The sequence below is a fragment of the Coregonus clupeaformis genome, chromosome 14 (genome assembly GCF_020615455.1).
Source record: "Coregonus clupeaformis isolate EN_2021a chromosome 14, ASM2061545v1, whole genome shotgun sequence".
Classification (NCBI taxonomy): domain Eukaryota; kingdom Metazoa; phylum Chordata; class Actinopteri; order Salmoniformes; family Salmonidae; genus Coregonus; species Coregonus clupeaformis.
This window is the reverse complement of record NC_059205.1, coordinates 25,215,072-25,242,171: the sequence shown is the minus strand read 5'-3', so window position 1 is coordinate 25,242,171 and position 27,100 is coordinate 25,215,072. Positions and strand designations below refer to the sequence as shown.

The following is a 27,100-nucleotide window of genomic DNA, read 5'->3' as shown; positions in this document are numbered from 1 at the left end:
TACTAAAAGGTGAGTACTGAACTAGTTGGTGAAAACATCAGTCACATTGAGAGGCTGTGTTGTGGTAGTCAATATCTGAACATTGTGTATTTGTTGCGCCCCACATGGCGAGTACGCTACCACTCACAGAAACAGTAGTAGTCTTTTACCCAAACCTTAATGGTAGTGATGTGAATTCTATACAGACACAAGACATCTGGACGTTCTGTATACGTTGCACATCACTGCATGAGCAACATGACCAGGGTCTTTTTCAGTAGGAAGAATACTATTTAAAAACGGATTGAAACCATGTAACACTCACAAAAACATAGTGTGGTGTTCAGACATTTGATTGGCTGGTAGGCCCTGCCTGTCTGGGCTATTAGGATGTCATGTAAGGCAGATTGGCCACAGGGAGTGAATGTCTGCCCTCTGGTGGTGGCTTGACCACACTACAACTCCCTGCAGCCATTGACTGAGGCTGTAGATTTAGGATCCGCTTCGCTATCCCCCAATTCTAACCTTAACCATTAGGGGGTGGACTCCTCACTGATCTTAGATCAGTGTCTAGATGCAGCTCATACGTCATGCTTCTCTTTACTCCACTTTAAGCTAGCTGGGTTCAGTCTAGGACTTGGCTCATTTTGCTGCTAAACACAGATCAGATTGTATAGGGCTTACTAATCATTCAGGTCATGGGCTGCTGTGACCTTAGGCAGGACAGTACTGTAAACACACACACTACTGTTCAAAAGTTTGGGGTCACTTAGAAATATCCTTGTTTTCAAAAGAAAATCAAAAACAATTGTCCATTTAAAATATCAAATTGATCAGAAATACAGTATAGACATTGTTAATGTTGTAAATGGCTATTGTAGCTGGAAACGGCTGATTTAAAAAAAAATGGAATATCTACATAGGCGTACAAAGGCCCATTATCAGCAACCATCAGTCCTGTGTTCCAATGGCACGTTGTGTTTGCTAATCCAAGTCTATCATTTTAAAAGGCTAATTGATCATTAGAAAACCCTTTTGCAATTATGTTAGCACAGCTTAAAACAGTTGTGCTGATTTAAAGAAGCAATAAAACTGGCCTTCTTGAGACTAGTTGATTATCTGGAGCATCAGCAATTGTGGGTTCGATTAGACAAGGACATTTCTAAGTGACCCCAAACTTTTGAACTGTAGTGTACACGTACACAGTTTGAAGTGTACACTGATTGGATAAAAGTTGGCAGCACAGGTAGAAAGCTCTAGAAAGAAAGGATGTGCTGTATTGTAGCTGACCTTGTGGAGAGGAGAGAACAGAGAGAAATAGATTGAGCTCTTCATTCTTTCCTCTCCTCCTCACCTCTGTGTGACTCATACACAGAATGATCAGTGGGTTGAGGTGTTGCCACCTCCGCTAGAACACAGGAACTCTGCAACTCTGCACAGGAACATTTTGCTCTTTTAGTAGATGTTTTCGAGAATTCTGTTCCCCCACTGTGTGGTGTCTGTAAAGTTCATGCAAAAATTCCTGTTTTATCATCTACCATTGTATGTCCCTCTCTCTCCAGGCTAACAGAAAACATGAGGAGACTCAGTGAGTATTTATTTATATATTAATACCCACTCAGAACAGTCATACCTTCTTCCATTGATCTACTGTTGTTGTCAGATATTGTTGTAATGTGACAATAAGTTGATGACTGATTTTGTATTTTTCCAGAGCGAGGAGCCAGACCTGTCACTAACTTCATGAGGAACCTCTCAGCCTTATCCAACTGGCACTCAGTGTACACCTCAGCTATTTCCTTCATAGTGAGTACAACTGCTCCTATCTGTCTTTTTAAAGGGATGTCCAAATCATCGAGAAGTAACTTCATTGAGCTACACACTTAATTTGAGAAACTTTAGGATGATTTGGACATGATGTGTGAAAAATGCTAATATCGGTACCATTGACTTGCATTGGAGTTGTGCCACAAATGTAAAAAGTTAGCATTTGGAAACAGGGCCAGGTAAACAAAACCAGAGCATGGATTGCTGTCATACCATGTCCATAGACAGCTTACAGGGTAAGGAAACTAATATGTAACTTGGATGAACTATCCCTTTAGTGAGCTGTCCTGTATGAGTTTGACTACTGTATACATTATCTCAAGACTTTGACACATGCTATTCTATAGAGATAGACATCGACCAAATGTCTAATCGAATGTTTCTCTTCAAGGTCCTCTCATTTGATGTCCCAAATCTCCCACTATATTCAGTAGTGCTCATCATTTGGAAGACTTGTATATTAAATCTGATTGTGAGAAAAAGGATGTAGGCTAAGTACTGTATGAAATGATGAACGTCATTTGTGTCTCCTCCTGTCTCAGATCTACATGAACGCTGCATGGCACGGCTGGGCCATCCCAATGTTCCTCTTCTTGGCCATCCTGAGGCTCTCCTTGAATTACCTTATCGCTAAGTAAGACATTCATACTGTACATACACACACACACACACACATATTGATATTACATTTAATTTGTAATTTATTGATGATGCTGAGTGATGCAACTACACTGAACCAGAGTATGTGAGCGGAGCTGGAGCGAGGAGCGGAGCGTGCACAATTTGACTGGAGCGTGGAGCGAAATTCCCAAACGGCCTTCTCGCCCACTGCAATTTCGCTCCAGTGGTGCTCACTTCACGAGCTCAGGGCATGCCCGGCCCAGCATGCATTTGTAGTCTACTTGTGTGCTGCTATAGCCCCTTGCTTTAGCTACTGTCATGGAGTTCACTAAATATTTTCATAAAGAAACTGATAAAACACACAGGTTCTAAATCAAGGTGACTTACAAAGATGAGGACCAAGAGCAAGTGAGGGAGTGCAGTGATGTAGTGTCCACAACTAAAGAATCATTGGGGAATCTGAAAAGACACGTATCCCAAAAGCATGATGGTGTACTTACTACATGCACATGCTAAAAGAAAGGAATGAGGTGGTTAGATAACTGTGTCATTGTAGCAAAGTATTTAAAAAACAAAAAATCTGATCTCTTAAATGTTTCGTTAATTTTCGTTCTATTATCTATACAATAGGTCATGGGTCATAATTGATTTTGGCCCAGTAGGCCTGGCATATTCCCACGTTCAAGGAGCTTTCCATTTTGATTGGGTTATTTTGCCTAAAAACCTGTTGGCCTACCTATAGAGAAAAAATAGAAAAAATACTGCATTTCTGCCCAGCCTGGCAAGAGTGGCCAAAATGATGTTTAGCATCCCCAGTGGCTTTGCAAGTGTGGAGAGAATATTCTCCGCTGCTGGCCGGCTCTCCAGGCACAGTCGCATGAGCCTGAAGCCACAGACTGGCCAAACTCGTTTTTCTAAAAATGAATTCAAAGGCACTACTACGTTTTTTTTTTTTTGTGCCACCATTTGCCTCATGATGGGCGACACATCTCCTTCGCATAGAGTTGATCAGGCTGTTGATTGTGGCCTGTGGAATGTTGTCCCAGGATCTCGACACAGTATCTCTGTGCATTCAAATTGCTATTGATAAAATGCATACCATAACCTCACCGCCACAATGGCGCACTCGGTTCACAACGTTGACATCAGCAAACCGCTCGTCCACACAACGCCATACACGCTGTCTGCCCGGTACAGTTGAAACCGGGATTTATCCGTGAAGAGCATGCTTGTACAGCATGCCAGTGGCCATCGAAGGTGAGCATTTGCCCACTGAAGTCGGTTACAACGCCGAACTGTAGTCAGGTCAAGACCCTGGTGAGGACGACTAGCACACAGATTCGCTTCTCTGAGAAGGTTTCTAACAGTTTGTGCAGAAATTCTTCGGTTGTGCAAACCCACAGTTTCATCAGCTGTCCGGGTGGCTGGTCTCAGACGATCCCGCAGGTGATGTGGAGGTCCTGGGCTGGCGTGGTCACACGTGGTCTGCGGTTGTGAGGCCGGTTAGACGTACTACCAAATTCTCCAAAACGACGTTGGAGGCGGCTTATGGTAGAGAAATTAAGATTACATTCTCTGGCAACAGCTTGCCAATTGAACACTCGCTCAGACATCTGTGGCATTGTGTTGTGTGAGAGAACTGCACATTTTAGTGGCCTTTTAATGTCCCCAGCACAAGGTTCACCTGTGTAATGATCATGCTGTTTAATCTGCTTCTTGATATGTCGACCTGTCAGGTAGATGGATTATCTTGGCAAAGGAGAATTGCTCACTAACAGGGATATAAACAAATGTGTACAAAATTTGAAAGAAATTTAGCTATTTTGTGCATATGGATATTTCTGGTCATTATATTTCTGGTCATTAAACAAGGGACCAACACTTTTACATGTTGCGTTTTATATTTTTGTTTATATTTACCAAGTTGGGATCAATAAATTCATACTCTCCACTCTTACATGTAATTACACTGTACCTACTTATTTAATGTAGGGCAGCTAATTTTCACAGGATCCTTTAGAGCAGGGATGGGCAACTTTGATGGGGGTGGAGGCCACCAAAAATCTGAACTCATGGAGGACCGCAGTGGCTCGCGGGTCTGTGTACCCTCATCCATACAGTGAGGGAAAAAAGTATTTGATCCCCTGCTGATTTTGTACGTTTGCCCACTGACAAAGACATGATCAGTCTATAATTTTAATGGTAGGTTTATTTGAACAGTGAGAGACAGAATAACAACAACAAAAATCCAGAAAAACGCATGTCAAAAATGTTATAAATTGATTTGCATTTTAATGAGGGAAATAAGTATTTGACCCTTCTGCAAAACATGACTTAGTACTTGGTGGCAAAACCCTTGTTGGCAATCACAGAGGTCAGACGTTTCTTGTAGTTGGCCACCAGGTTTGCACACATCTCAGGAGGGATTTTGTCTCACTCCTCTTTGCAGATCTTCTCCAAGTCATTAAGGTTTCGAGGCTGACGTTTGGTAATTCAAACCTTCAGCTCCCTCCACAGATTTACTATGGGATTAAGGTCTGGAGACTGGCTAGGCCACTCCAGGACCTTAATGTGCTTCTTCTTGAGCCACTCCTTTGTTGCCTTGGCCGTGTGTTTTGGGTCATTGTCATGCTGGAGTACCCATCCACGACCCATTTTCAATGACCTGGCTGAGGGAAGGAGGTTCTCACCCAAGATTTGACGGTACATGGCCCCGTCCATCGTCCCTTTGCTGCGGTGAAGTTGTCCTGTCCCCTTAGCAGAAAAACACCCCCAAAGCATAATGTTTCCACCTCCATGTTTGACGGTGGGGATGGTGTTCTTGGGGTCATAGGCAACATTCCTCCTCCTCCAAACACGGCGAGTTCAGTTGATGCCAAAGAGCTCGATTTTGGTCTCATCTGACCACAACACTTTCACCCAGTTCTCCTCTGAATCATTCAGATGTTCATTGGCAAACTTCAGACGGCCCTGTATATGTGCTTTCTTGAGCAGGGGGACCTTGCTGGCGCTGCAGGATTTCAGTCCTTCACGGCGTAGTGTGTTATCAATTGTTTTCTTGGTGACTATGGTCCCAGCTGCCTTGAGATCATTGACAAGATCCTCCCGTGTAGTTCTGGGCTGATTCCTCACCGTTCTCATGATCATTGCAACTCCACGAGGTGAGATATTGCATGGAGCCCCAGGCCGAGGGAGATTGACAGTTATTTTGTGTTTCTTCCATTTGCGAATAATCTACAATCTTGTCCCTGACATCCTTGGAGAGCTCTTTGGTCTTGGCCATGGTGGAGAAAGTTTGGAATCTGATTGATTGATTGCTTCTGTGGACAGGTGTCTTTTATACAGGTAACAATCTGAGATTAGGAGCACTCCCTTTAAGAGTGGGCTCCTAATCTCAGCTCGTTACCTGTATAAAAGACACCTGGGAGCCAGAAATCTTTCTGATTGAGAGGGAGTCAAATACTTATTTCCCTCATTAAAAAGCAAATCAATTTATAACATTTTTGACATGCGTTTTTCTGGATTTTTTTGTTGTTATTCTGTCTCTCACTGTTCAAATAAACCTACCATTTAAAATTATAGACTGATCATTTCTTTGTCAGTGGGCAAACGTACAAAATCAGCAGGGGATCAAATACTTTTTTCCCTCACTGTACCCACACATGCAGTCAGAGCCGGCCCTAGTCTTTTAGGAGACCCTAAGCAAAACTTTGTTTCCCACCCACCTTGCGAACAAAACATTTTAGCAGCCCCCCTCTTGACAGCAGAGGGAAAATGTGAAGTTGTAGAGTTAATTTCCTGCAATTCTACACATTTTGCCATGGGGCATAGAGAAAAAATTTAATTTTAAAGCAAGAGTGACTTACAAAATCAATGGGTTCCCCCCCGGTCGGTAATTCGACCATGATTACTACAAGTGTAGATAGCTGGTCGCTAGACTAACTTAAAAATCAAAAGAATATTAGCTGACATGGACTAATTGAGTGGCTGATGCACAACCCAAATGTTGTATATTCTATTATTCTAACTGTCAACAGTAAGTTGAGACCCAGACTGAGTTCTAAAAAAAGGAAAAATTAAATTGAAATTGATCTGCAGGTGCGGGCCGCCAGTTGCCCATCCCTGCTTTAGAGTTTTGACATCTTCACATTATTTTGATATCTTCCCTTTTTCCTTTCAGAGGTTGGAGGATTCAGTGGAGCATTGTGCCGGATATTACGGATCCTATAGTAAGAGACCTCCCATTTCACATGACTTCCTCTTAGCTTCCTGACCTCACAGGAAGTGCCCTGTCGTATTTCCTGCCTTTGGGATGGAATTAACTGATTGTTTGTGTTTGTTTGTTTCATGTAGGAACCGTCAAAGGATGACTTGACTGTGTCTGAAAAGTTCCAGTTAGTGCTTGATGTTGCACAAAAAGCACAGGTACAGTAGTAGCGAACACACATACACAAGCACGCATACATGCACACAAACACACCACATTTAAGACATTTTGGAAAAGTCATTTTGTTGTGCTTTTTTCACAGAACCTTTTTGGTAAGATGGCGGATGTATTGGAGAAAATAAAGAAGTAAGAAATAGCTGTTTCACTGTCTTACCATTCTATACTTTTTCCCTCTGAAGTTGGTCTGTATAGTTGATCAAATGGTTTCTCTCTCGCCCTCCCTCTCTCTCTCTCTGTGTGTGTGTGTGTGTTTTCAGCCTGTTCATGTGGGTGCAGCCTGAAATCACTCAGAAGCTCTACATCAGCCTGTGGGTTGCCTTTCTCTCCTCCTGCATACTGCCCTATAAACTCGTGGGCTTCATGATTGGTGAGTACACGCACACACAAACATACACACAAACATACACACACGCTGCTGCAGCCCTCACACACAGACTGAGTGAAAAGCTATGGTTACGTAACATTCAATATCAAAACGCCACTTTATTCTCTTCATTGCTGCTAAGGGGCATTGTGTCTCCTGGCACACTGAGATTTAATGTTTGTTCCTCTCTAAAGCAATGAGTCTTCTCTTGTGTGTTCACTGTTGGTGCCTGTGGCTGTGGAGGCTTTAAGAGGAAGGAGAATAACTGAGACATTTAGTTTACAGCAGACACGTGTTTTATGAAATACATCAAACGTGTAAACAAGTGTAAACAACAAAGTATACCAACATATTTTTTTGTACAATCCATTGTACTTTAACAACATTACTGTCTCTATTTTTTTATTATTTTTAAAGTCTCTCTTTCTTCCCCTCGCTCTCAGGGCTGTATGCAGGGATCAAGTTCTTCATCATAGACTTCTTGTTTAAGAGCTGTCCCAAGCTGAGGGACAAATATGATACCCCTCACATCGACTGGAACAACCTACCAACTGATCCACAGCTGAAGGAGAGGACCAACGCTACTATGTCCCGACGGGTGAGGACACGCACTTATGCACATATATACATTTCCACACACACGTACGCAACATGTGTACAGAAAGTGCATTCGGAAAGTATTCAGACCATTTGACTTTTTCCACATTTTGTTACGTTACAGCCTTATTCTAAAATTGATTAAATCGTTTTTTGCCCCTCATCAATCAACACACAATACCCCATAATGACAAAGCACATTTTTTTATACATTTTGGCAAATTTGTAAAAAATTAACTGAAATATTACATTTACATAAGTATTCAGACCCTTTACTCAGTACATTGTTGAAGCACCTTTGGCAGCGATTACAGCCTTGAGTCTTCTTGGGTATGACGCTACAAGCTTGGCACACCTGTATTTGGGGAGTTTCTCCCATTCTTCTCTGCAGATTCTCTCAAGCTCTGTCATGTTGGATGGGGAGCATCGCTGCACAGCTATTTTCAGGTTTCTCCAGAGATGTTTGATCGGGTTCAAGTCTGGGCTCTGGCTGGGCCACTCAAGGACATTCAGAGACTTGTCCCGAAGCCACTCCTGCGTTGTCTTGGCTGTGTGCTTAGGGTCGTTGTCTTGTTGAAAGGTGAACCTTTGCCCCAATCTGAGGTCTTGAGCGCTCTGGAGCAGGTTTTCATCAAGGATCTCTCTGTACTTTACTCCGTTCATATTTCCCTCAATCCTGACTAGTCTTCCAGTCCCTGCTGCTGAAAAACATCCCCACAGCATGATTCTGCCACCACCATTCTTCACCGTAGGGATGGTGCCAGGTTTCCTCCAGACGTGATGCTTGGCATTCAGGCAAAATAGTTCAATCTTGGTTTCATCAGACCAGAGAATCTTCTCATGGTCTGAAAGTCTTTAGGTGCCTTTTAGCAAACTCCAACCGGGCTGTCATGTGCATTTTACTGAGGAGTGGCTTCCGTCTGGCCACTCTACCATAAAGGCCAGATTGGTGGAATGCTGCAGAGATGGTTGTCCTTCTGGAAGGTTCTCCCATCTCCACAGAGGAACTCTAGGAAGAGTCTTGATGGTTCCAAACTTCTTTCATTTAAGAATGATGGAGGCCACTGTGTTCTTGGGGACCTTCAATGCTGCAGACATTTTTTGGTACCCTTCCCCAGATCTATTCCTCGACACAATCCTGTCTCTGAGCTCTACGGACAATTCCTTCGACCTCATGGCTTGGTTTTTGCTCTGATATGCACTGTCAACTGTGGGACCTTATATAGACAGGTGTGTGTACCTTTCCAAATCATGTCCAATCAACTGAATTTACCACAGGTGGACTCCAATCAAGTTGTAGAAACAGCTCAAGGATGATCAATGGAAACAGGATGCACCTGAGCAAAGGGTCTGAATACTTATGTAAATAAGGTATTTCTGTTAAATTTTTAATACATTTGCCAATTTTTTTATTTATTTAATCAATTTTAGAATAAGGCTATAATCTAACAAAATGTGGAACAAGTCAAGGGGTCTGAATACTTTCCGAATGCACTGTATACGAAAACACACAATGTAATCTGAGAAAATGTACTCTAGGGCCGCACAAATAACTCGCCCCATAGCAAAGGTAACCAATTCTTTATCCAACCCAAACTTCCCTAACCCTAGCCTTTATCCAAATGCTAAATAACTTAACCCTAACCTCATTACAAAAGTATCTATTACAACTGAAGCATAGATTTTTGTTTTTAAATAATAACCGTAACTACTGTCAATCCAACATTGTAGTTATTTTAACTTATGATGAGCTTTAACCCCTTTTTATGTTGAGCCCTTACTTTAAACAAATCTAATTTACCTTGACACTGCCACCTGAATGTCATGCTCTGTCATCTGTGTATGCATGTGTGTGCGTGCGTGAGACTGTGTGTCGAGTGTTTTGCGATGACTATCTCAGCCAGTTGGCAGTAATGTTAGTGGTGCTAGATGGGCCTTTGCTTTAGTGACTGTCACTATACGTTGTGTTTTGTTTCTCTCTCTCAGCTGTCTGGGTCTGAGAAGGTAGGGACTCTGGTGTGCCTCTGTCCCCTTACGTTACATAGTGCCTGTATGTGCCACCAGCTAAAACATGTATATATGTCTGAATGTGTGTGTGTGTGTGTGCGCACTGAGTGTGTGCGTGTGGTTCACGATAAACCTCCCAACATTAACTGAGTGTTTGTGAATAAATGGATCAAAAATGTCAATGCATTTATCCACTTTTAGTGGGCCATAAGAGACACTTACTAAGCTTTAATTGAACCAGTCTTAATCGAAACAATTATTAATTAATTTGTGACATTTTTTATCCATTTTAACAGACATACTCTGTAGGAACCAGGTGTTCAGTGTGCTGACAACCAGCACTGTCAAAAGCAACTTTAGTGTGACTAGAGTAGTATATAGTCCGGTTTACAGTAACACCTTTATTTCCCCCATAGTTTAGTTTACCTCTAGAACACTCAAATTGTTATTCCTTCATATCGATGGTAAGATAATCAGGTAAGGTAAAACTTTCTAGTGATTCCAATTAGTAGTAGGCTTTGTATAACAATCACTCAAAAATGTGAATCATTTACCAGGTAACCCTTGAAAAACAGAGCTAACTAGTGTGTCTGATTTCCCCAACTATGTAGCTAAGACTTATTGTATTCTATTTCTGTGTAACATTACAAATAGTCCCATCTATTTACTGTATAGCTAGGGGCCTGCCTGCCTGCAGCATGAGGGAGTATATTGTACTGTAGCTGTTAACGGCATGGCCATTTATCTGCAGAGCTCCCTAATCTCACTCCCAGCATTACAAACACTAACTAATCCACTACTATACCGTACTGTCTTTACTGTACACCGACTTCTGATCGCCCCCACCCCTCTGCCTGAAGTGTGCACTCGCTCACCCCCCGTCAGGGATTTAGCCTTCACTAAAAGCATTGGATTGGTGGGTGTAAGCATGCGTAGGCAAAAGACAGGTGGACAATGTTCCACCATAATTCTATACACTAGTGAGGGGTAATGAACCAGTGCACACTTCAGGGCAGAAGGGTAGAGGATACCCTTGGAACACAGACAATTAAATACATTGTTAAGTTAAATAACGAAATGTCCTCACTTAGAAATGAAACTAACAGAGATGACCGACTACCTACATGTACAGTACTATAGTATGTACTGTAAGTGTACTGTGTCTATATGAGTGTGTCTGGGGGGGGGGTCGGGGAACTGCTCTGCGCTTTGCACGAGACCCTCACCCCTGAGGCTGATGTTAGATAAGACACAAGTTGTTTGCAAGGCTATGTTATAAGGAACACATACTCCTACTGTGTACAGATGAATGGCCTCCATCTTATGTTTCCCCTCTATGTGAGAGGCTGTCTACCAGTTTAGTCTCAGAGAATCCGTAGTGGAAGATGGCTACAGTAGTGCTCTGTAATACAATTATTCCTCTTCCTCCTCCTCCCCCACCCGCTCCCCAACTCCTCCCTCTCCTCCTCCTCCCCTCTAGATTCAGCCTGTGGTGGCTAGAGGTAGCCTAGCAACTGTTCCATGCGGTGTAAACCTGGATGGTGACAGCGCCAGGATTCATAGCACCAAGAAGGGAGCCTTTCATGAGATCTTCAATGTCTCAGAGAATGAGCGCCCTCTACCAGGTCAGAGGACTTACTGCACCTAAAATATTTTTCTTCGATTTTTTTCCCTGCCATTCAAAACAATATTGTTTAAATGCATTCAGCCACTTGTAGAAGTAAATCAATATAAACTATTTTTCTGTGTGTGTGTGTGTGTGTGTGTGTGTGCGCGCGCGTGGGTGTCTACAGTGTGTGAGAATGGGTGGAGGTGCTGCCTCATCAACAGAGACCGGAAGATGCCAACAGACTACATACGAAACGGCATGCTCTACGTTACAGAGAAGCAAGTAGACCTACCTCATCACACTAGCTTGTCCCTTCAAGTACTTCGTCACAATAGCTTTTCACCTCTAGTGGTCTGCTATTCCTTTTTGGTGTGCTGTCTTTACTCTCTGATGTGTGTGTATACAATATGCCACGAAATAGTGCCATTATGTTGCAGATTCTCAGAGCCAGATCCAAGAGCGGATGATTTGTGCTGACTCGTCTCTCCATCTTTCTATCTCTCCTCCTCTCTCTCGCCATCTGTCTCTTTGTCTCTCAGTTATCTGTGCTTCGAGAGCTCCAGTTCCAAATCGGCCTCCTCCAAGAAGAATAAGGTCATTAAGCTGGTGGACATCACAGATATCCAGAAGGTGTCCATCTACACTAATTCCATAATTGTATCATATCCTTTCCATGTTTTCTGTGATATCACATCCTGATATGCATCTTCCAACAACTGATAGATTCTTTGAAATTAATCTATCATAATTGTATTTATCTGACACCATCTCTTCTCTCTCGTCTCTGTTCGCAGTACAAAGTGCTGTCTGTCTTACCTGGGTCTGGAATGGGAATCTCCATAGCCACTCCCTCCACACAGAAGGTATGGAAATAAAGACTAATTTGACCTTTTTATTATCCTTCACATATTTATAAATAAATTTAATGTAATTTATGGATTTCTGTGTCTCCTCCTCCTCAGCCTCTGGTGTTTGGTGCCATGATCCATCGAGACGAGGCCTTCGAGGCGATCTTCACCCAGTACATGAAGATCATGACCACCTCCAGACCACCCTCGGGCAGCCCTGAGCTGTAGCCCTGCTATCCCCATGGACAGAGGCCTGGGCTGGGGTCAGGGCTGGGCCACCTACCCCTGAATCCTCCCTCGCTGGAGGAAAGACAATTGGGGAAAGTGATGGGACGCACACCTCTTCTCCTCCCTCTCTTATCTACAGTGATTGGACAATCTTCTTTTATGACTGAGAGGTGTCTGTGCGCGCCGCGCGTCTGTCTGTGCGCGCATCTGTGTGTGTGTGGAGGTGGGACTTGTTGTCCAATAGGGATGGTGCACACATTCCTACAATCTGTCTATGTCGGAATGAGGATGGGGGGGATGAAGAAGAGGGGGTGGGGGGACATTATTTTTAACACAGACATCTCATCATAGGAGAAGGAGCTGGCTCTCCTGCCTGCCTGCCTGCCTGACAGCTTTCATTTGCTTCAGAGAGACGTGTGTGTCTGAGCTGCACAGACAGTGTGCGTCTCTACTCACCTGTCTTCTCTGTCTGTCTTTCTTGCGAAGTCTGAGTCAGTGTAACCGTTACTGCTGGTCTTGCATGGAACTGTACAGACAGTACGCTGTACGGTAGCTAGATGTTTGTGTAGAAAACATAAAGCTGTGAGAACGTCGAGCCAACATCTGAACAACGTTCAACATGACAAGAAGCCTTTTCCATTAGTTTACATCGTTGCTGTGGATTTTCTGTGGAGACACTCGCACATATTTCAGCAACAAACAGTTTGCTTTCAGGTGTCTTTTTGCATATGCTGTATATTTGTTATACGTTCAACACTCACTACTGAACTGTACTGTGTGTCACGTACAGTAGTGGGGACCTTGGCGATGATGTTCATTGTGAAATGTTTTCAAATGCCTTTCCTTTGAATTCCGCTTATTTTTGTAATAACCAATGGAATGATGAGGAACTGGACTTATTTAAAGTAGGTCCTGGATCGTGTTATAAAACTAAAGCACACTCACTGTTAGAGTCATAACAGACCTAAACCATGAATAATGTGTCTAAACTGAAGGTACATAGTTCAAATGTAACGTAGCTGGTTCAGTGAACTAAACGTGTGTATTGAGTAACCCCGAGGCCTAAAACCTAAAGATGAGTTAATGCCTTGGCTTTTGTCTAGTAGGCTAACACATTCTTAAGGTGCATACTGTAGGTCACGTAAACGTACTAACGATTTCGTAGTGTCTCAAGGCCCAGTACCTGTGTTACTTCAGTCTTTAGTGACATGTTATGGTATAGTAGTACTATAGTAGTTCTACTGTAATACCACTAATACCAACCTGTAGTATTAACACTGGAGTGGTCAGACGTGTACAATGTGCTGTCCTGTTCAGAAGTAATTTCACTTGGTTAACTTGACTAGTAACTAGTTAACTCCTGGACGAATTATCTCAGTATTTCAATGCAAATCGAGTCAGTCAACTGGCCTGGTTCTGTAGTATTCATTCACAATAGGAATACTGAATATTTTAATGTCACTTTATTATTGTCACCATTCTGGATTAAAAAGCTGGTCTTTTATTTTTCAGATAGGTTTGATATGTAGAATTGTAATGAATGCCAAACCAAGTGGATGTGGACACTTTCTGTGTTTTGTAAGATGACTGGAAGAGTTATTGTGGACATCTGGGCATTTTTCTGGTCTATCGTTTGCTGCAAATGAGAGAGTAGATTATACCATGCTCTCAGATCCTTTTTTCCTCAGCACAACAAGCTAGTCCCCTAAAAAGCATTCATCTTCCCACACTGTTAACAAGCCCGTATAAACTATGTCAGTTCTGGTCTTACAAAACCCAATCTACAGTTGTTATGACTGGATACAACATTTCTATGGATTGTCTATTGTCTAAGGAACTCATGCTGTTAGTGTGTGGATTGTACGTTACTGTAGTCTTAATGCTTACCTGAAGCCTTTCTTAGTCGATTAGTAACAACAACTAACTTTGAAATCTGCAATCAGGGTCTGTCCTAAAAGAAGCACACAGAATGTATTGTGTTACTGCTGTAAACTCCTAGTTTTATTTTTTTGTTGCCAAAACGTCAATTTTTCTTTCTTTTACTGCCCGCCATACTCTGCCTACACTGATGTTTACTGAAGGTTGGGATAAAAACCTTAATTGATTTCTTGTTCTTTTGTTTGGAATGCCGGTTTGAGCTCCTAGCCACAGGTGGAGTTATGAAGACTGGAAAGATATCTTCCTCTTGCGTTTTGATTACTGTGTCAACTGTCAGCTATTAAATCTGCTCAGACTGGTCTCAGGACAACCTCTGCTGCTCACCTTCATCCCAACAGCAAACGTAAGCCTGATCCCTGATCTGTTAATAATGCTTTAATAGCTAAAGCTAAAGTTTTGCTCTTCTGTTGAGTTTGTTGTCATGGCATACACTGTACATTTACTGTACTGAGTAGCGTGGTAATGAAAGTCAGAGGAGTTGGATCAAGCATATAGTAACAGATCTGGGACCAGGCTAACAGTAGACAGATGGCGCCATCAGAGAACATTCTAGTCAGATTATATTGTACGTCAATCACACTGCAAAAAAACATCAGTGATCGTTCTAATGGTAGTGCCATGCAGTACATGGTAAAATCACGATAATCTTTTAGCTATTTTTGGATCACTCACAGGCCTTCCTTACAGACAGCAGAGGTCATCATGGCGACTCCGAGAGCTGATGTCCTCTGGTTTCTAGTGGTCTCTACTTCTGTGGCTCTCGTTGTGTTAACCAAGTATTAGTTCTAACTCAATGTAAACGTTAGTCAATTACTTAATGATATTCCCATACAGTATATCACTGCAAATTTCAATATACTGCAATCATCTGACAGTTGTGGGTAATTATTTGTCATCTGTGTGTTCGAGGACAAAATGACGAAAGAGGAATTTATATACAAAAATGGAATGTACACACAAATCCATTGAGTTTTTAAAGAGAACAATGTCTATTGTAAAATATGTGATGTACATTTTTTTTAATTTAAATAAATTGAATTAAGTATTTGCCCTTCTCTGTATTGTCATCCTGTGTACTACACCTATTATAAGAGTAATGTTAGTCATTCCAAATGAACACGGAGGTACTGTAGGAGGAGATTGTGTGGTCCAGTGCTGACTGCAAGTCCCACATTCGGCCACTTGATGTCACTACAGGACAGATGGATGGAGGCTGAAAATGACCCTTACAGACACTAGACGGCAGTGGCGTCAAAGGCTGTGGAATCAGGTGAATAACTCTCAACCTTTTTGAAGAGCCTGCCTGGTTGTATACACAATTCAGCATGGTAAATACTGTGTGTGTATGTATGTGTATGTATATGTACACTACCAGTCAAAAGTTTGGACACACCTACTCATTCAACGGTTTAATTTTTTTTACTATTTTCTACATTGTAGAATAATAGTGAAGACATCAAAACTATGAAATAGCACATATGGAATCATGTAGTAACCAAAAAAGTGTTAAACAAATCCAAATATATTTTATATTTCAGATTCTAATAGCCACCCTTTGCGTTGATGACTGCATTGTAAAGACCTGTTCTGCGCATGTTCTTTTGTGTAATTATGGGGTGGAAGGGAATATATGAATGCATTCACACTGTGGGATTTTTCCTCCTTTTTGCACTTTTGTTTTACGGTAATATTATGGTAAGAAACAATTACAATTTCATGATGAATGCAATGATTCATACATTTTCACTTGGTCAAACCTAATTCTTATTCAGCACAGTGAAAAAATATCTCATGAAAGTTATGAATCATAACTGCAAAACCTTTCCACTGATCCACACAGCTTCTACCCCAACACAAATTTGACGATTTGGTGAAAGTACAATGATTACTGTGATATCATTCCATATTATCCCCATATTGGGACTGTAGAGAATGACACAGAGCCCCAAATTTCTCCTCTGAACTCTAACAAAAACCACAGTGAGATTTCCTGTTGGAAACACTGACTGCGTCCCAGAGTGGATGGGTACATGCTACACTACAAAGAGTTGAAGTTTGAAGAGACGCAGCATCCATCACACACTTTTCTCCACTTCAGGCCTTTGGCAGGATAGGGAAGTTAGTTCAAATAAACTATTTAATAAATGATTCCCCTGAGTTGCCTGTCCACAGACACGTAGTTGGATGGAGCCAGTGTATTTTTAGACCATCTGATTGAAAGCGACATTGGCACCTCCTGCTCTAGTTGTTTGTACACTTTGACAAAACAGTGACACTCTCTCTCCAATGGCTCAAATCTGTCTGACAGCTACACACACACCACAATGCTGGTGAGTGATGTCTCCCATCATCACCAGTGGACTGAGGTGACCTCCCTAGCTCCGTGGGAGGTGGTACGGTGGATATTATTCACTGTGGCCACGTCCAAATGGCACCCTATTCCCTATATAGTGCACTACTTTTGACCTGGTCAAAAGTAGTGCACTATGTAGGGAATAGGGTGCCATTTGGGGTGCATTCTGTATAAATGTTAAAACGATTTTCTCCCACAAGGATACCAACCATAGCCATTCCTCTCCCAGTGCTGCCTGGCTGTTATGCTGTGATTACACAACATTAGGTCTACGGTGCCAGTCTACCAAACTCTCAATGAATAACTTTGTAATATGTAACTATGTTACGTGTGTAATCACAGCATAACGACACAGGTATAAGACCAACCTAATGTAGCGCGCAGTGCATTTGTCACGTGTCCTGTCTTTGGCACTTATGGTCCTGTTAGCCTACTTCACCCATATTCCTGTATATGCAGGTATAAAAGCAACTAACTTAATGTTAAGAATCCCACATTTTTTATTTGGCCTGTCATTGTACTTTCCTGTTACTTCACCCATATAATAGTCATGTGTCATGTGAGGGAACTGCTGATTCCCATGCATCTATCTGATCTATGTTGTTTAGAAACAAGATGGGTAGTGAGGGTTAATCAGGATTGGGGAGTAACTGATTACATATAATACATTACTGTACATGTAATCAGTTTTGTTTCTTCTCCAAACTAACTGTAATCAGTTACGTTACCAGCAAACAATTGTAATCCGATTACAGATACTTTTGAAAAACTGGATGATTACTTCTTGAATTACTTTTAAATTCATATGTTTTCTCAATTACATTTAATTCAGCATTGAAAAAAGGTGCAATTGTAAATTCTTTCCAGTTTAACTGACGCCCGGCCCAGAAAGACAATTTCCATAGGCGGCCACTTAGAAAATTCCTAATAAGACACTTTAGTCATCAACTTTGTGCACAAAACATCCTTTGAATTATTAAAATAATTATTGTAATAAATAATAAAATCCATCACTCACAGCCAAAGAAGATATTAACATTTTATATTCATTCAATGTCTGTCATGTTTTTGGATGACCGTGAGGATGTCGGCGATGCTCGCGCTGCTCCCTGTGCACACTGAGTGCTAGCGCGCATGTGATGTTGGTCCGTATAACCCGGATGCAACCCGGATGTAGACATGCAAACGTGAGTAGATTACCTTGTAAACAACAGTCGGACATCTTAGATGCAGTCTCCAGTTATTATTATACCTCCGACCCAACCTTTGGGGTAATACATAACCTACTAGTGTACATGAAAGGTATGGTTGGCAAAAACTGAAAGGTCCTCTGTCTACTCATCATCCTAGTCACAAGATAAAGTTTTACTTCTTGCTTTGCTGTTTATGTGTCGGTACAGATTTCATTTAAAGTTTCTCTGAGTGACTTCTTGGCCTTGTTTACCACTAAGAACTCAAGTACTGCATCACAAAGGTGACAGCACTGGTCACTGTGACAGCAAATGGCTGTCTTCACTTCAGCTGTGTAATGGCACCGGAGGGAATTGTCGCCGTTTTACGGGCTCCTGACCAATTGTGCTATTTTGTGTTTGTTTTTTTCCGCTGTTTTTAACTTTATTTGTATATAATGTTTCCGCCATTGTTTCCTATGACTGAAAAGAGCTTCTGGACATCAGAACAGGGATTACTCACCTCGAACTGGACAAGGATTCTTTCTTTAATGAGTCGGAAGCAAAGGATATGCTGCTCTTCCCGGACCAGGCCCAAATCCCCGTCATTCATATGAAGAGGAGACACTGTTACAGAGGTCGAAGAGCTGGATGCCTGGCGAGACTGCGTCGGCGAGTGGATAATCCTCCTTTACCCTCCGTTTTACTGGTGAACGTGCAATCACTGGAGAATAAAGTGGATGAGCTCCGTTCAAGACTATCCTATCAACGGGACATGAAAAACTGTAATATCCTATGTTTCACAGAGTCGTGGCTGAACAAGGACATGGATAATATACAGTTACCTGAGAACAGAAGCCTCCGGTAAGATCAGGGTGGATGGTGTGTGTGTCTCTGTCAACAACAGCTGGTGCGTGATCTCTAATATTAAGGAAATCTCTAGGTTTTGCTTGCCTGAGTTAGAGTACTTCATGATAAGCTGTAGACCACACTATTTACCAAGAGAGTTTTCATCTATATTTTTCATAGCTGTCTATTTACCACCACAATGCAATGCTGGTACTAAGACCGCACTCAACAAGCTATCTAAGGTCATAAGCAAACAAGAAAATGCTCATCCAGAGGCAGTGCTCCTAGTGGCTGGGGACTTTAATGCAGGAAAACTGAAATCCGTTTTACCTTATTTCACATGTGCAACTAGATTTAAAAAACTATAGATCACCTTCAATCCACACACAGAGATCTGTGCAAGGCTCGCCCTTCATTTGGCAAATCTGACCATAACTCTATCCTCCTGATTCCTGCTTACAAACAAAAAGTCAAACAGGAAGTACCAGCTCAATACAGAAGTGGTATAATGAAGCGGATGCTAAGCTACAGGACTGTTTTACTAGCACAGGCTGGAATATGTTCAAGGATTCATCCAATGGCATTGAGGAGTATACCACATAAGTCACCAGTTTCATTAATAAGTGCATTGACAATGTCGTCCCCACAGTTACCGAACGTACATATCCCAACCAGAAGCCATGGATTACAGACACTGTGATAAAGCTAGAGTTGCTGCTTTCAAGAGGCTAATCCAGATGCTTATAAGAAATTTCGCTATGACCTCCAACGAGCCATCAAAAAGGCAAAGCTTCAATACAGGACTAAGATCGAATCCTACTACACCGGCTCTAATGCTCGTCGGATGTGGCAGGGCTGGCAAACTATTACGGATTACAAAGGGAAACCCAGCAGCGAGCTGCCCAGTGACGCAAGCCTACGAGATGAGCTACTGTAAATACCTTCTATGCTCGCTTTGAGGCAAGCAACACTGAACCATACATGAACACCAGCTGTTCCAGACGACTGTGTGATCACGCTCTTTGTAGCCGAGGAGAGTAGACCTTTAAACAGGTTAACATTCACAAGGCTGCAGGGCGGACTACCAGGACGCATACTCAGAGCATGCGCTGACCAACTGGCAAGTGTCCTCACTGACATTTTCAACCTCTCCTTGACCCAATCTGTAATACCCATGTTTCAAGCAGACAACAATTGTCCCTGTGCCCAGAAACGCCAAGGTAACCTGTCTAAATGACTAGCGCCCGGTAGCACTCACATCTGTAGCCATGAAATGCTTTGAAAAGCTGGTCATGGCTGACATCAACACCATCATCCCAGAAACCCTGGACCCAAGCCAATTTGCGTAACGTCCCAACAGATCCACAGATGACGCAATCTCTATTGCACTCCACACTACCCTTTCCCACCTGGACAAAAGGAACACCTACGTGAGAATGCTGTTCATTGAAATAACCCATATGGAATCATGTAGTAACCCAAAAAGTGTGAAACTAATCAAAAATATTTTGTATTTGATATGCTTCAAATAGCCACCCTTTGCCTTGATGACAGCTTTGCACACTCTTGGCATTCTCTCGACCAGCTTCACCTGGAATGCTTTTCCAACGGTCTTGAAGGAGTTCCCACATATGCTTAGCACTTGTTGGTTGCTTTTCCTTCACTCTCATCCCAAACCATCTCAATTGGGTTCAGGTCGGGGGCTTGTGGAGGCCAGGTTATCTAATGCAGCACTCCATCACTCTCCTTTTGGTAAAATAGCCCTTGCACAGCCTGGAGGTGTGTTGGGTCACTGTCCTGTTGAAAAACAAATGATAGTCCCACTAAGCCCAAACAAGATGGGATGGCGTATTGCTGCAGAATGCTGTGGTAGCCATGCTGGTTAAGTGTGCCTTGAATTCTAAATAAATCACAGACAGTGTCAACAGCAAAGCACCCCCACACCATAACACCTCCTCCTCCATGCTTTACGGTGGGAACTACACATGCGGAGATCATCCGTTCACCCACACCGCGTCTCACAAAGACACAGTGGTTAGATCCAAAAATCTCAAATTTGGACTCCAGACCAAAGGACACATTTCTACTGGTCTAATGTCTATTGCTCGTGTTTCTTGGCCCAAGCAGGTCTCTTCTCTTTATTGGTGGCCTTTAGAAGTGGTTTCTTTGCATAATTTCGACCATGAAGGCCTGATTCACACAGTCCCCTCTGAACAGTTGATGTTGAGATGTGTCTGTTACTTGAACTCTGTGAAGCATTTATTTGGGCTGCAATCTGAGGTGCAGTTAACTCTAATGAACTTATCCTCTGCAGCAGAAGTCACTCTGGGTCTTCCTTTCCTGTGGCGGTCCTCATGAGAGCCAGTTTCATCACAGTGCTTGATGGTTTTTGCGAAGCACCTGTTTGGCAGCGATTACAGCCTTCAGTCTTCTTGGCTATGACGATATAAGCTTGGCACATATTTGGTGAGTTTCTCCCATTCCTCTCTGCTGATCCTCTCAAGCTCTGTAAGGTTGGGTGGGGAGCGTTGCTGTACAGCTATTTCCAGGTCTCTCCAGTGATGTTCGATCAGGTTTAAGTCCGGGCTCTGGCTGGGCCAATCAAGGACATTCAGAGACTTGTCCCGAAGCCTTGTCTTGGCTCTGTGCTTAGGGTCGTTGTCCTGTTAGAAGGTGAACCTTCGCCCCAGTTTGAGGTCCTGAGAGCTCTGGAGCAGGTTTTCATCAAGGATCTCTCTGTTCTTTGCTTCGTTCATCTTTGCCTCGATCCTGACTAGTCTACCAGTCCCTGCCACTGAAAAACATCCCCACAGCATGATTCTGTCACCACCATGCTTCACCGTAGGGATGGTGCCAGGTTTCCTCCAGATGTAACGCTTGGCATTCAGGCCAAAGAGTTCAATATTGGTTTCATCAGACCAGAGAATCTTGTTTCTCATGGTCTGAGAGTCTTTAGGTGCCTTTTGGCAAACTCCAAGCGGGCTGTCATGTCCCTTTTACTGAGGAGTGGCTTCCATCTGGCCACTCTACCATAATGGCCTGATTGGTGGAGTGCTGCAGATATGTTTGTCCTTCTGGAAGGTTCTCCCATCTCCACAGAGGAACTCTAGAGCTCTGTCAGAGTGACCATCGGGTTCTTGGTCACCTCCCTGACAAAGGCCCTTCTCCCCCGTTTGCTCAGTTTGGTCGGGTGGCCAGCTCTAGGAAGAGTCTTGGTGGTTCCAAACTTCCTCCATTTAAGAATGATTGACGCCACTTTGATGGACGCCACCTTTCCAAATCATGTCCAATCAATTGAATTTACTACAGGTGGACTCCAATCAAGTTGTAGAAACATCTCAAGGATGATCAGTGGAAACAGGATGCACCTGAGTTCAATTTCGAGTCTCATAGCAAAGGGTCTAAATACTTATGTATTTTTTTTTATAAATTATCAAACATTTCTAAAAACCTGTTTTTGCTTTGTCATTATGGGGTATTGTGTGTAGATTGCTGAGGATTTTTATTTATTTAATCCATTTTAGAATAAGGCTGTAACGTAACAAAATGTGGAAAAAGTAAACGGGTCTGAATACTTTCAGATTTTTATTATATATATATATATATATATATATATATATATATTATATATATATATATATATATATATATATATATATATATATATATATATATATATATATAGCATATACTGTATATAAAAATAAGTTATGTATGACAGAGATACCTGTTGACACCAGCCAGCCCTCTAGACAAATCACATCCCTCCACTGTCATGGAGCACACGCACGCACGCACGCACGCACACACACAATTCTCTCTCTGAATGAAAGCAGAGATTAAGTCACTGACAAGCGGCCACCTCCTTTGTCCAACACAATGAGTTGTTGTGGTGACAGCAAGTGACAGTGTCACTTTTTATTATCCATCCTCCCCTGTCCACTCGCTCACACTCAGCCGCCAAACTCCACGGAATGATGGGAGACTAGTTGGGGTCAAGACTCATTTGTTTTCCATTTTCACCCACAATACACAGATGATATGCTCAGAGCCTCAGAGAAAGCAATTACCAGTACTGTTATGAATTGTTTACCGTTATGAACAGCAGGGCTATTGATCCACTGTCATTAGAGTGATTTGAGACAAGGGGCTCTATTCAATCTGTGTCGCTGAAGCTTTCCAGATTGCGCAATAGAAATGTAAAGGTCATTTTCGATGGAGCCGACATATGTGAATGCAGTCTCCACTAACTCGGGAACATTGTCTTTAAATTTCAATCACACTGTGATGCTGAACTTCTGTGATACAGATTTAATAGAACCCAGTAACATAATGGATAGGCTATAGACTAGTGAGCACGTTTATGTTTACTGTTTTTCAAGAGGGAAAATAAGAAAACACAAAAACATCTTCTTTGAAAACTTTACTGACAAAGAGAAGAGACAACAAAAACAACCCAAGTCATTTTATCTCTCCGGTACACTTCTTGAATATATCTGAGAGGCCAAGACCCTTTCAAATTTATGTGGAGGAATTAGTGTTGTTTCTCTGTGCAATGATGAGCAAACATCTGTGATGTGCCCCCCTTAAACTTAAACATCTGCTGATCAGTCAAAACCCTCCCTCTCCTCAAATATAAGGCAAATCAACATAATTAAAACCACACTTCCCATCTCCCCAGCATGTCGCAGACCATGCGTCTCGGTTAAACACTGCACCAGCTCATTACCATCCACAATCATCAAACAGTTTGGGCTCTTTACGCCAACATTAAGGATGCAGAGAGAGAGAGAGCAACAACAGGAGATTATCCCCTTTGTGCGATCCAAATCCCTAATTAATGAAGGGTTGTTATGCAAGGGAGAGCCTCAATCCTCAGATAGGAAACGTCCTATTCAAATATTAAATATTAATAAGAAGTTAGATAACTTGGACAACGGGAGATTTATGTAAGGAGGCTTTGGTGATGAGGTATTAGGAAGTTTAGGGCTACATTCTATCAGATCTGTGCTAGCTGACATCCGTATAGCGGTTATTTTGGCAGTGTCGGGGGTGGAACTGCGTTATGCCCGTACACATTGTGACGTGTTTATTACGCCGTACATCATCTTCACGGAATCTCATTCCGCTACTGGACTCAGAATTTACTGGCGTAGGAAGACGGGGGACAATGTCATGAATATTCATGAGTCCTGTCGGGTGATTGGTTGACCCTTCTTGAGTGTGCGACGTCACACAGATGCTCTACAAGCCTTCTGTTTAGCTAGCTCGTACCCGACTGCATGAGCAGTAGCACCGACCGAACGACCAGCTTTAGCTTGATCACAAAATTAATTGGGAAATAAATAAAAACTTCACCAGCTAACTACCAATCTATTTTAGTTTCAATGTCCGATCATTCAAAAAATGGTGGGGGTTTTCGGTGGTTGGCAACGGTATTGGTGCATTACCGCCACCTACTATGCTGGAGTGTGGGCCAGAGACAGTGCTAGCAACATCAATGGCAGTGGGCACAGCATGTAGTGACGTACAGTGGGCGCGGCATGTAGTAACCGCAGTCTGCATAGACATTATTGCAATGTTTGGAAATATTCTAAGTATGCCGCATCCGTTTCGCAACGGAGCCTTCAGCCGGCAAAGGGGTGCTGCTCAGATGTAATGTGAATGAGGCATTAGAGCTGTCAGAACTACAAGCGGCTCCCAGAATTATACCTAAAGAGAACATTGCCATAGGCTGCCCAGAGTCACATTAAGAGAAATCCCATGCAGCCTTGATGGTTGCGTTGCGCCAGAGAATGTGGCCGCAATGGATAGTTACCGTTTTACGGGCTCCTGACCAATTCTGCTATTTTGTGTTTTTTTGCGCTGATCATAACTTTGTTTGTACTTAATGGTTCCACCATTGTTTCCTATGACCGAAAAGAGCTTCTGAACATCAGAACAGTGAACACAAACCTCAATTTGGAGGAAGATTTCTACTTCATAGAGTCAGCGGCGTGGGCACCTTAACGAAACTACGTCGGCGAATATATAATCCGCCTCAACCCTCCATTCTATTGGCGAACATACAATCAGTGGAGAACAAACTGGACAAGCTCCGTTCGAGACTATCCTATCAAAGGGAGCTGAAGAAGGGGAGGAGACAGATCAAATAATTATTTTTAAGCCTTGAGACTATTGAGACATGGATTGTGTATGTGTGCCATTCAGAGGGTGAATGGGCAAGACAAAATAATTAAGTGCCATTGAACTATGATCCCTTATTGATGTCACTTTTTAAATCCATTTCAATCAGTGTAGAGGAAGGGGAGGAGACAGGTTAAATAATGATTTTTAAGCCTTGAGACAATTGAGACATGGATTGTGTATTCAACTCAATATTAGGAAGGTTTTCCTAATGTTTGGTATACTTAGTGTACATCTAGCTGGTTTTTCTAAGCATCGGCAGGATCGAACGGCAGCATCGGGTAAGCTGAAGGGGGAGGTGTGTGTCTCTTTGTTAACAACAGCTGGTGCGCAATCTCTAATGTTAAGGAAGTCTCGAGGTTCTGCTCGCCTGAGTTAAAATACCTAATGATAAGCTGTAGACCATACTATTTACCAAGAGAGTTTTCATCTATATTTTTCGTAGTTGTCTATTTACCACCAAAAACCGATGCTGGCACTAACGACGCACTCAACGTTTGTATAGGGCCATAAGCAAACAATAAGATGCTCATCCAGAGGCAGCGCTCCTAGTGGCCGGTGATTTTAATGCAGAGAAACTAAAATCCGTCTTACCTAATTTCTACCAGCATCTCACCTGTGCAACTAGAGGGGAAAAAACTCTAGATCACCTTTGCTCCACAGACAGAAACACATACAAAGCTCTCACTCACCCTCCATTTGGCAAATCTGACCATAACTCTATCCTCCTGATTTCTTGCTTACAAGCAAAACCTCAAACAGGAAGTACCAGTGGCTCAATATGGAAGTGGTCCGATGAAGCGGATATATATATATATAGCATATACTGTATATAAAAATAAGTTATGTATGACAGAGATACCTGTTGACACCAGCCAGCCCTCTAGACAAATCACATCCCTCCACTGTCATGGAGCACACGCACGCACGCACGCACACACACAATTCTCTCTCTGAATGAAAGCAGAGATTAAGTCACTGACAAGCGGCCACCTCCTTTGTCCAACACAATGAGTTGTTGTGGTGACAGCAAGTGACAGTGTCACTTTTTATTATCCATCCTCCCCTGTCCACTCGCTCACACTCAGCCGCCAAACTCCACGGAATGATGGGAGACTAGTTGGGGTCAAGACTCATTTGTTTTCCATTTTCACCCACAATACACAGATGATATGCTCAGAGCCTCAGAGAAAGCAATTACCAGTACTGTTATGAATTGTTTACCGTTATGAACGGCAGGGCTTATTGATCCACTGTCATTAGAGTGATTTGAGACAAGGGGCTCTATTCAATCTGTGTCGCTGAAGCTTTCCAGATTGCGCAATAGAAATGTAAAGGTCATTTTCGATGGAGCCGACATATGTGAATGCAGTCTCCACTAACTCGGGAACATTGTCTTTCAATTTCAATCACACTGTGATGCTGAACTTCTGTGATACAGATTTAATAGAACCCAGTAACATAATGGATAGGCTATAGACTAGTGAGCACGTTTATGTTTACTGTTTTTCAAGAGGGAAAATAAGAAAACACAAAAACTGATTTCTTGCTTACAAGCAAAACCTCAAACAGGAAGTACCAGTGGCTCAATATGGAAGTGGTCCGATGAAGCGGATGCTAAGCTAAGACTGTTTCGCTAACAGAGACTGGAATATGTTCCAGGACTCATCCGATGGCATTGAGGAGTTTACCACATCAGTCACCAGCTTCATTAATAAGTGTATTGACAATGTCATCCCCACAGTCACCGTACATACATATCCCAACCAGAAGCCATTGACTACAGGCAACATACGCACTGCGATAAAGCTAAAGCTGACGCTTTCAAGGAGCGGGAGACTAATCCAGACGCTTATAAGAAATCCCGGTACAACCTCTGACGAGCCATCAAACAGGCAAAACTTCAATACAGGACTAAGATCGAATCCTACTACGCCAGCTCTGACATTCGTCGGATGTGGCAGGGCTTGTAAACTATCATGGATTACAAAGGGAAACCCAGCCGCTAGCTGCCAAGTGACACGAGCCTACCAGACGAGCTAAATGCCATCTATGCTCATTTTGAGGCAAGCAACACT

General features: G+C 42.5%; 1 protein-coding gene across 3 annotated transcripts in view; it reads left to right on the top strand.

Annotated features, from left to right (window-relative positions):
- The window catches only part of LOC121581257 (GRAM domain-containing protein 4), a 69,813-nt gene extending 54,293 nt beyond the window's left edge, over window positions 1–15,520 (top strand). For 2 of the 3 annotated variants that reach the window (XM_041896762.2, XM_041896764.2), the window contains 14 exons: window positions 1,542–1,567; window positions 1,694–1,785; window positions 2,349–2,440; window positions 6,608–6,656; window positions 6,781–6,852; window positions 6,957–7,000; window positions 7,132–7,241; window positions 7,682–7,836; window positions 9,822–9,839; window positions 11,323–11,467; window positions 11,636–11,729; window positions 11,991–12,081; window positions 12,246–12,314; window positions 12,414–15,520. In XM_041896762.2, the coding sequence (XP_041752696.1) occupies window positions 1,542–1,567; window positions 1,694–1,785; window positions 2,349–2,440; window positions 6,608–6,656; window positions 6,781–6,852; window positions 6,957–7,000; window positions 7,132–7,241; window positions 7,682–7,836; window positions 9,822–9,839; window positions 11,323–11,467; window positions 11,636–11,729; window positions 11,991–12,081; window positions 12,246–12,314; window positions 12,414–12,527 (1,171 nt within the window). In that variant the 3' untranslated portion in view covers window positions 12,528–15,520. The remainder of the gene's footprint in view (window positions 1–1,541; window positions 1,568–1,693; window positions 1,786–2,348; window positions 2,441–6,607; window positions 6,657–6,780; window positions 6,853–6,956; window positions 7,001–7,131; window positions 7,242–7,681; window positions 7,837–9,821; window positions 9,840–11,322; window positions 11,468–11,635; window positions 11,730–11,990; window positions 12,082–12,245; window positions 12,315–12,413) is intronic. The other variant, XM_041896763.2, reaches the window with a different exon arrangement.
- Window positions 15,521–27,100: the final 11,580 nt, after the last annotated feature.